This window comes from Vanessa atalanta, chromosome 30 (genome assembly GCF_905147765.1).
Source record: "Vanessa atalanta chromosome 30, ilVanAtal1.2, whole genome shotgun sequence".
Lineage (NCBI taxonomy): Eukaryota > Metazoa > Arthropoda > Insecta > Lepidoptera > Nymphalidae > Vanessa > Vanessa atalanta.
This window is the reverse complement of record NC_061900.1, coordinates 4017097-4028456: the sequence shown is the minus strand read 5'-3', so window position 1 is coordinate 4028456 and position 11360 is coordinate 4017097. Positions and strand designations below refer to the sequence as shown.

The window sequence follows — 11360 nt, the reverse complement described above, 5'->3', positions numbered from 1 at the left end:
CTTTGAAGCAATAATATATAATAGAAAAAGTCTTTATTAAATATAATTGAATTTTTTTTTCTGATCGACTTATACGACCTGAAAAAATTACATCTGTCAAAAAGATCAAGCTAACTTGTACAGGGTATAATGTTATTTGTCATTATAAGGTATGATAGTCATGTGTATCTTCTTTTTAAAATGTTATTTTTAATTCTAATTAAGATTATTATATACTAAAACATTCTCGGAGACGTGTTGCATGTTCTAGTTTAACTTGTATGCTTAATAGTTTTTTTTTTTTTACAATTAGGCATTAGATAAAGTATCTTTGCCTGTTATCATACAGACTATTCAAAACTAGCTGAATGAAACGAACGAATGAACGTTAATAACTTTTAAGGTTAAATAAAAGACTTTTATAATAATTATGAGTAATTTCTCTATTTAATATCATTCTAAATCCATTCATACAAACTAAAATCGTAATCCAACAAACACAGTACAGTCGTTTATATATATAATATATCATTGTATGTCGCCAGCACATATATGTATGTTTATTATAAAATCACAAAGTCATGTTTCAAAATAAATAAGTTTTGAGCGTACTTATTAATTTACTCTGTGACAAGAATTTTAGTTTTTTTAATTTCAAAAGAAAAATTATAGAAAGAATCTCTAAGAAATGTCGATTTCAATGGCAGGAGGAGTCAATTCAATACGTCAATTTTGACCTTGAATACGTTCGAGATTTAAATTATAAATGATTCTGAATAATGGCGAAGTTATCGGAACTCTAGAGCAAATGATTATAAGTAGTTAAATGTATAAGCAATATTAAACATTCGCTACATCACCGTAGGGAGCTAAGATGTTATTTCCCTTGTCCCTACTCTGCCTCACTCACCCTCCTAACCGGAATATAATAACACAAATACGTGTGTGATACCTAACACTAAATAAATTTATATTAATCAAGAACCGTATGTAGTTCAATATAGCAGATGTATTAGCGAATCGAATGGAATATAAAATCTAAGGTTTGATTATCTTAACTCCTAGTACCATTGAAATATACTCTAAGAGCCTAAGAGTCGACATTTAGAGCAAAGAGTACTAACAAAAATGTCAAATAAGATAAATTTCTAAAAGAAAATAGTTCAACTAAAAGAAGTTAGTATTTAATATACGTACAGTATATAGATCATAATTCTGAAGAAAAAAATCACTATACATTATATACAATTAAATATAATATCTATTGATTGTTTAATTATAGAATATTAGTTAAAAATCGAATCAGCCTAATTTAATTTAAACGAAGAACTAAATTAACATAAGAAATAAATAAAAACTTCAACTAAAACTAAGATAAAATTGAAAAAAAAATCGAAATACCAAATTCAATTGTCACAGAATAAATAAGGAGGTTTATCTAAAATAATATGAGTTCAATATTTTCTTGGCAAGAGATAAAGTTCAAATGTGTCCTTCGGTAAGGCGACGCATGCTGGCTTCTGTCTCAGGTCGTCTTTATTGACAGCCGCGACCTCGAACTCTTGGACGATGTTGGCGAACATGACGAAACTCATAGTCGTGACCAACGTTTGTCCAATACACGTCCTCTTACCAATGCTGAACGGTAAGAAGTGGGGGATATTCTTCTTGACAGTGACGATTTCCTTTTCGGATTCTGTGGCTTTGTTAATCGGACCGGTTCTCTCGCTGTCCGATTCCATACCTGAATCGCATTGCGAGTTCCTCCTCGTGCGTATTTTGGTGCGTTCCAAGAATCTAGACGGATCGAATTTTTGCGGCTCATCCCAGTATTTACTCGATGTGTTCAATTCGTAATTGTTTATGAAGACAACGGTTCCTTTCTCAACGCCGTATCCTGATATGTTCGCGTTCTCGGTAGCCACATGAGGGACGATGGGTGAAGAGGCGTATCTTAGACATTCTAAGATTGTTGCTTCTGTGTACGGCAATACACTTCTATCAGCCAACGTTACAGCTCGTTTCCCTTTAGTTATACCATCGATTTCTGCCTTAATCTTCTTTCCGACATCCGGATCCCTGGCGACAGCAGCTAAACAGAGCATGACCAAATTACCGACAGACGAATGCCCACCCAAGAAGTCTTCAAGCATAAATATAATAGTGTTTCTATCAACAGTTGGATCGTCATGGAGCACTCTTAAGAGACCATCGAGGAAGTCTTTCTCAGGTCCCTCCATGTCTAAATTAATCTCCCTCTGTTCAACGATCCTGGACAGGATGAAAGAACGAATATCGTTTGACCAATTGGATAGTTTCTCCATGTGCTTCTTGTAAAATGGCGACAGCCACGGCAGGAAATCAACAGCGTAACCTTGGTTTATTTCCCAGAAGATCTCGTCGAAATGGTTAACTATCTTCCTGAATTCCGCATCGTTGTCAGCGTCGAAACGAATGTTGCACATGTAGTTTGTAAACATGTTCATAGCTGTTGTCATCAGGAGGGGTTTCAAGTTGATGCTTCCAATTGTTGAACGAGTAATGTTTCGCAAGGTCTGGACGAGTTCTATGGATTCGAAGGTCGCCACGGAACCGATCCTCGTAAAATTATCCGTGTGCTGTTTTGGACCGCAGTGACGTCGCGCCAGGTTTCTACGTCTGAGTTGCAGGTTCGACCAATCACAAAGGGCCAGAGCTGTAAAAGACAAACATTCATTAGTATTTGAGTTTAGAACTTTCATCTCTCTCTCTGTCGGTTTGCAGTAATTTCGTTGGTGTTTTCTTTAACTCAAAAGTAAAATGAAGTAATATATCCAACGTGTAAAAAGAAAGAGAAGTTGGATTTAAGATAGACTGTATATCTTTTAGGTCTCTGTGTTCGAAACCTCCAAGCCATTTATAAAACAAAATAAAATTTTCTAAAACGTATCACAATCAAACACGTGTTGAAGCTTAATCGGCTGTGTGGCACTCGCTTAAATCAGCTATAAGTTGTGACCCACACATACCAACAGTTGAAAATAATCAAAAGCTTGTAAAAAGAAATGGGGTTGCGTGTTTTAGTACAATTCAATACTTGCTCAATAGAGCATGGGATTTTCGCACCATTGATTTCTATGGGCCATCGATCTTAAACGAATAAACCTCTTATGATAACACATTAAACCGTCTGGGAAGGCACAATAATATAACAATTAGAATCGTTGGAAATACTTATTTATGTAGTTACATTTATATCATACTAGCGACCCGCCCCGGCTTCGCACGGGTGCAATGTGAGTAATCCCTAAGAGATAGACATATACCATCGCGGACTTTTTTGAAGACCGTTTTAAGGTGTACAATACTGAAGAACATTATTTTGATCTATCTCGTAGGGTTCAGCCAGCGTTTACAATGTAAGCGCAAAAAATGTATAAATTTACGACATCACATTAGAAACTTTTAAAAATATCAGTGTTACTTAACTATATTGTCTATGTATTATATACAAAAACCTTCCTCTCGAATCACTCCATCTATTAAAAAAAAACTGCATCAAAATCCGTTGCTTAGTTTTAAAGATTTAAGTATACAAAAGGACATAGGGACATAGAAAGCGACTTTGTTTTATACTATGTAGAGATAAAGAAGAAGCAAAACCTGTGGTTTTATCCGAGCTACATTTCAAACACAAACGTCAAAACCCCGTTTCACACCATTTGGTAAAATCCGTTCTTAGAGGATGTCTGCACTCTTTAAGAAACCTTCTTGCGAAATTTCAATTTGTATGGTGGCGTGTTTCGTGATGAATCTTTGACTTTTTGACTTTGAATCATTTCACTTATATATACAAAAGTGAAATGATAGGAATGAGGACCATGTTGTGAGAAAGGTTTTGAGAATGGATGTGGATGGATATAGAGGTAGGGGACGACCAAAGAAACGATGGATGGATTGTGTGGAAGACGATATGGTTAGAAAGAATGTTACTTGTGAAATGACGTCAGATAGGGAAGTATGGAAGAAGACGACCCCAAGTGAAATTGGGTAAGGGCAGGAGGATGATGATATATATATATTTAATAAGCGATATCATAAAAATAAACGTAATCGATTTCAGAACGTCATCCGTATGGCTGTAAACATTAATACGGGATGTTTTCCCGCGTAATATTACAAAAAAAAAAAAACGATTGTCACTAAATGTAAACGGGAGTCCTTGTTCAATTCTGATTTTATTTCAACCTCAGGATTATGAAGTTTATAAAATTTAACAAATGATAAAATATATAATGTGTACAGGGGTATTTATTTATTAATAGTAATTGTCAGTTTACTCATGGAATGCATAAGTATTTATCCATATAACTTAGTGAGTTTCGGTGTTAGGTTTAGATGGAAGATCGTCTGAGTATCAGCCAGTACAAACATTCTATCTCCAAGCAAGGTTTGAAGGGTGAGCCAGTTTAACCACAGGCACAAGGGTGACATCGTAATCCAAGGTTCGTGATTCGCGATTAAATTGTAAATATTTCAAATAGCGTCAATGTCTAGGGTGGCCATTTTGTCCATCAGTATAACTATATCATAAAAAAAATCTAATATTATAAATGTGAAAGTAACTCTGTCTGTTACGCTATCACGGTTGAAACACTGAACCGAATTTGATGAAATTCTTTATGAACTTTAAACCCCAAGGAGGGATGTTATAATTTACAGCCTGTAAACTTAATAAATTCGTTGATCGTACGAGAACCGGTGTATTCAACATGGTATGGACGTTGGCAAAGCATCTTAACCGATGATTTCGGGTTCAAACTCAAGCACCCACTGAATTTTCATTTGCTTAATTTGTGTTTAAAATTCATCTCGCGTTCGGCGGTGAAGAAAAACATCGTGAGGGAACCTGCATGTGTCTAATTTCAACGAAATTCTGCCACAAGTGTATTCCACCCGCATTGGTGCAGCGTCGTGGAATATGATCGAAACCTTCTCCTTAAAGGGGGCCTGAGCCCAGCAGTGGGAAATTTACAGGCTGCTAATGTTAATTAAAAAAAAAAAACATCGGTTGGAGCTTCGCTTGAATTCAAATGTCTCGTAACAAACAAACGACGTTACATATACAGAGGGACACGAAGCATCAACCGGTTTAAAAGTATAATTCGTAAGTTCTATATTTGTCAATAATTCCATTCTTGGCGCAAAATATGCGCACCTATAAGCGTCCTCCATTATCCTGCATGAATAATCTGTGTACGTCACGGTGCTGGTGCAACACCTGGGCTGCGGTATGAAAAAATATCTCCTTCGTAATCGAGCACAGATATTAAAATGTAAAAATAAATATGTGAATCGGTAATCAATTATTTTGAAGAAAATTATGTTTTGTTTTTCTTTGGTAGTGTTGCCAGTTAAATGTACTTATGTAAATGGACGACGACGTTCGAGATATGACGTTCAAAACGCATCCGCAAAGCATAGTGAATATCACAGATTAATAAAGCTCGAAATAGCGGTTTGTATTGTCTAACGGCTGAAAAACTGTGAACGTTGTAACATTCTGTTGTATATTTAGTGTCAGCGTTGCACCCGTGCGAAGCCGGGGCGGGTCGCTAGTGTATTAATATAACTAAAAACATTAGAATTTAGTATTAAAAATATCAAATATCAATGACCTACACTTGTAATTAGGCAATTAATTTCACAATAAGCATTATTCTATGATATCAAAATTATATCAAGTGTCATATTCTGCATAAAAATCAATTATTAGTAGCGTCTCATTACAAATTTTCGGCTCAATAATAAACAGTAAAATGTGTTAACTTTGCTTATTTATAAATAAACAATCTTGATAGAATTGTTATGTTCTGTTAAAACGTATATTTATAATGAAAGAAACTGCCTAAAGTCGCCGTACATATACTCTATTCCAACCATAAGAGGAGAAAAGTTAAATAAACAACATTTGACGGCAAATTGACGCGACATCATTGGTCGAGAGCTCGAATGGAAATGGCGTTTCGAACGTCGACGAAACTGTCATCGGAATTTTTGGTAGTAAAATTAAAGTGGATATAAGTAGTTAAGTGTAATAGTGTTGTATTATAAATAAAGATATATTAATCGTAAACTTTATGAATATAAATACGTAAATCTAAGGTTTGTTTATCTTTTTTCCTACGTCCATTGGTAAAGGCTTTAGTTAAAACGCCTGTTTTTTCTTACAAGCATGAGATGAATTATAAACGCCAATTAAACAATCGCAAAATTTAATGATTCTTTCGGATTGAACCGGTTATCTTTAGGTGAGATTCACGTGCACTTACAACTGTGTCATCAACGTCATTGATATTATGTTACATATTAACGGCGCCTTTTAATATATATGTAATATTATATCGCTATGGTTTAAGTTACGAGAGTCTTGATACATTAACAGACTTTAAATTTCTCACTGCTGGGCTAAGGCCTAGTCTCCCTTTGAGGAGAAGGTTTGGAGCACCACGCTGCTCCAATGCGAGTTGGTGGAATACACATGTGGCAGAATTTCGTTGAAATTAGACACATGCAGGTTCCCTCACGATGTTTTCCTTCACCGAACATGAAATGAATTATAAATACAAATTAAGCACATGAAATTTCAGTGGTGCTTGCCTCGGTTTGAACGCGTTCTAACCACTGGGCCATCTCGGCTCTTGAGTCTTGATATATACTATTTATTAAAGCAAGTAACTCTATCTGTTTGTTAGTTTCGTTCACGACTGAATGGAATTTTTCGGAAATTTGGTTTTATGGAATTGATAAATTCTTTTTACACCTTACACCAGCCGATCAGTCTCTAGCAGGCGTAGCTACGGTTAAGCCCTAGTTATAAATAATTTGATTATTGTCGTGACTTTTAAAGGAGTGGGGATTCAGTACCTTTGACGATGTATTTGCAAACAAAGTAAAGTCACTTAAAAAAATAGCCTCGATTTAAGCTCGGGTTCCATCAGGACTGAACACTTATTGTGAATAACAGAATTGTAAATATCCTTACTTGCAAATTTTGTCCTTGTCTTTGGGAGAACTAATAAGCTAAGGCGACGGGTGCTACGCGTACTGACTTGTTTCATAAATGACAATTTAGAGTGTACAGATTTATTAATAATTTTTCTTATTAGAATGCAAGAATTGTATATATAAAGTTGTTTTAAATTCATAATCTTCGTTTCTTCAAAAATTTTAACTGTGGATGTATAATATGTTTTATAATTGTTTTGACGCTTTAAGTTAAAACGCTTGTGACTTGGTACATCATTATTTGATTCTAAGTGATAATTAAAGTTTAAAATTACAATAAGCATACTTGTGTAGGTCAAAATGATATCGGTTTTCAGGAATTTAGTTTAATTTTAAGCCTAGAAATGGGCCACCTGATGGTACACCATAGACTTGGACATTAAGAGAAATACCACCAACATTTGGAGCTAAGATGTTATGTCCCTTGTGACTGTATTTATACTGATTCAAACCCCGTTGATTTTTAATTGTTGAAAAAGAGTAACTACTGAGTTTCTTGTCGGTTCTTCTCGATAGAATCTACATTCCGTACCGGTGGTAGCTACACTTGATATAGTTTGTTAAATGATGATTCAAAAGTGCTTGTAAAAGCCTACTTGAATAAAGTGTACTTTGATTTTGACTATTGCTGTTTGGTGGTAGAATATCTGATGAGTGGGTGGTACCTACACAAAGCCTTACTAACAACTAGCTAAGAACGTATTTTAAAACTATATGTATCGTCCTGATTAATGTGTCTGTACGTTGAATTTCTTTTTAGTTTTTTTTTTAATTTGTCTTCTTGAATCGAAACTTGAATCGAACCCGGGACCTCGGAGTGGCGTACCCATGTAAACCGGTGTACACACTACTCGACCACGGAGGTCGACAATAGTGGGATCAGTGTCTGATATTTTGCATAATAGTTCCACTGAAATGTTACGTTACGTTTCACTTGCTTGTGCTAGCTTTAACCCTAATGACAAAGCATTTTTATACGTAACACATGGCGACCCTTAAAAAGCAAGCGAAGCCACGGGCGCCAACAAGCTATAAACAGAGCTATTAAAAGGAAAACCGCAGGCGAAAGCGAACAAAAAATGTGAATATTGTATTTTATTTAATATGGACTTTAACGTCATATATTTAAAGTACATTTTCGTTAATCATTGCTCATGTTACATTTCAATGATTTTTAATTACGACGCCAATGTTGGTTCAATGTTGGTTACAACTTTTTTATATTGTATGTAATGTTAAGAGCCGAGATGGCCCAGTGGTTAGAACGCGTGCATCTTAACCGATGATTTCGGGTGCAAACCCAGGCAGGCACCACTGAATTTCGTGTGCTTAATTTGTGTTTATAATTCATCTCGTGCTCGGTGAAGGAAAACATCGCGAGAAAACCTGCATGTGTCTAATTTCAACGAAATTCTGCCACTTGTGTATTCCACCAACCCGCATTGAAGCAGCTTGGTGCTCCAAACCTTCTCCTCAAAGTTAGAGGCCTTAGCCCAGCAGTGGGAAATTTACAGGCTAAGTTTTTATATTGGTTAAAATATATCAGACGGTATTTGTTATTAATTCTGTCTCACATTATGAATGCAATAAAAAAATTCAATATCATTTATCTGACTTTTTTTATAACGTTGGCAAACGATCTACTGAGTCACTTATTGGTAAGTGGTCACTGCTGTCTATAGACATTAGTGTGATAAGAAATATTAACCATTCCTTACATCACTAATGCGCCACCAACCTTGGGAACTAAGTCTCTCTGTACAACAGTACTAAATATTGATGCTTGGCAACAGAAAATGAAATTATACAGAGCTTTTTACGTATATATAAATACTGTAATGTTATATATATTAATTATTATTATAAAATTTAAATATAATAAAAAAATGTTTTGACAATTTAAGGCATTATAGGTTTACGCCTATGCCAGAAAAAAAAGAAACATTAGTTCGTTATATTTATTGAATTTAAATAGACTTTTTTGTATATTTAAGCTATAGTTTTAATTTTACATAGATTTTTAAAAAACGAATCGTCCCTTTTTTCTTTTTTTTTGAACTGGCTTACGGTCGTATTTATTCCTGACGGTCTTAAAGATTTTATATTTTTCACCTCAGACTTAACTTGGCTTTGATTTGTCTATCACGACATTTCTTTTTATATATACTAGCGACCCGCCCTGACTTCGCATGAGTGCAATTTTGTATAATTTTATTGGCTCAGAAGATCTGTGTAATGCTAATATCGCAAAAACACTCTTAAGTTTTCTGAAATATACCAATTTTCAGCTCAGTTTTTGTAATTTTTTCTACCAAATAACCTTCTACAAAGTATTAGAAAACTAAAAAATAAAATTAAAGCTTGAAAATTAAACAAATAATATGATATTACATCAAACGTTTGCACCAATGTTGGTCAATGCAACCCAACGCAGTTAAAGCTCGTTTTTTACTCATGAGCCTAACGCCTTAGCCGGACTTTGTAATTTGATGTTTTTTCTTATCGCCTTTATTAAATATAAACAATAATTTTGTAAACAGTTTTACTGTTGACTCTGAGATTGATAGACGTGTTGTTTTTTTTATTGTTGTAATAAAAAACTTTTGTGTGTTAAGTTATGTGATATTTTATATTTTGGCTGTATAATACGGTATGTTGCTTTTTTTAAATAAAAAAAAAAATGTCTTCCAAGTACATAATGTATAAAATGAAATTTGTCTAAGCTATACGGACAGTCCCAAAAGTCCTAACAAATATTTTCTTTTTATAAATATAAAAAAATTTTGGATAAAATTAGTCTCGACGTGATAGTATCGTCAATTTGTAATATTTTTTCTTATAAACACATAGACATACAAAGAGAGGTCCTTTAAAAACAAATAAAAAATAATTCTAAATTCAAATTAATATAATAATAATACTTACAATTATTTCTGTCGCCGGCGAATAGCTTGTGGAACCTCAAGAAGTCGGGACGACCGCCGAAGAATTTTCCATTTTGATTCAGAACCTCCCGTATCTTGTCTAAGCTGTTTACAACCAGACACTGTGCTGAACCTAACTTTATACTAAATATATCCCCATATACACCAGATAATTCAGTAAATGATTGGAAAGGGGATTCATTTTTTCCGAGTAAGTGCAAACTTCCAATAACAGGCAAAGGTATCGGGCCTGGGGCTATTTTCAACTCAGCGACTTTATTTTCTCCATATTTCGTAACTTTTCTCCACGTAACAGAACGTCGCGTTACGAATTTATATAAGATAAGGACGCATAAAGCGATTATGAGGAGTGCACTCATTTTTTCTAAAAAGAAATATTTCGAGTGACAACACCTGTTTTGACAGGAGATTTGGCGGGAATAGCCCCGTTCGTCGGCCAGCACTGCGACAGCTGTCCGATGGCGGCCATATTTATACCAAATCCTGCAAACTGTCATTGACAATTGGCACAGACTATTTTCGACTTTATATCAATGCTGATACGATTCACACATCGTGCTAATTTAATCTTTGTCTATGCATACAATTAGATGCACCATTTAGAAGCATAGTTGGCAGCACTGTGTATTAAAATTTTCAATTACAATAATTTTAAATAAAGTTACGTATATTTACAACAATAATAAACATGAATATATTTAAATTTAAAAAAATAACTATTAATAATTTATTTTATAATTAAAATGAAATTGTGGATGTATAAAATGTTATCTTTGCAATATGTTATATAAAAATATTTTAATGTTAACTTAAATTCGTCTCGTTTACAAAATAAATTCACAAATTTACTGATCGTATTGAATTCAAATAGAATAATATGACACGACGATTAATTCTAATAACATACAAAGTTTTTTTTTTTTATTTATATTAGAGCCGGGCTCATGTTACATACACTGATTTTGAAATTTATTTCTGGGTTAGGAAGGTAATGCTAAGTGTATAAAATAGGGTCCGTTGTTATGTCTGTCTATACGAGTCATTAATTTTTTTGTTAAGAAAAGTTATGTATATGTTAGAGACGAATCGATTAAAACTTTGGCTGACTAGCCGACTACGGTCTAACTAGTCGGCCTCTTGATTTTTGCTTTGAATACGTCGGTGTTTTTATATAAAAAATAAAATTTTATTTTTCAGTGAACAAGTTTTAAGAGAATTAAAATTTATTTAAGTAAAAAATAAAGTCTCGCTTGTGAATTTTCTTCGATCGATTTGATAATAATTCGTCTTATGTCAAGTTTAACCAGACTAATTGTAATTTATCCAAAATTTATTTCATCGTAATAATAATACTTGTAATAAAATAATGTAATTCCTCCTATATACGCC

The 11360-nt window shown here is 33.9% G+C and overlaps 1 protein-coding gene across 1 annotated transcript; it reads right to left on the bottom strand.

Moving 5' to 3' along the window:
- Positions 1-449: 449 nt before the first annotated feature.
- Positions 450-10403, bottom strand: LOC125075275 (cytochrome P450 307a1). Its single transcript, XM_047686989.1, has 2 exons — positions 9952-10403; positions 450-2674 (listed from the first exon to the last, which is right to left on the bottom strand). Exons 1-2 carry the CDS (start codon positions 10328-10330, stop codon positions 1434-1436), a joined length of 1620 nt encoding a protein of 539 aa, XP_047542945.1. The 5' UTR covers positions 10331-10403; the 3' UTR covers positions 450-1433.
- Between the last annotated feature and the right edge of the window lie 957 nt (positions 10404-11360).

Coding starts and splice junctions, on each gene's coding strand:
- LOC125075275 (XM_047686989.1), bottom strand. CDS start 10,330: ATGAGTGCACTCCTCATAATCGCTTTATGCGTCCTTATCTTATATAAA. Junction 2,675..9,951: donor CGCCGGCGACAGAAATAATT/GTAAGTATTATT, acceptor TGTCTTTTACAG/CTCTGGCCCTTTGTGATTGG.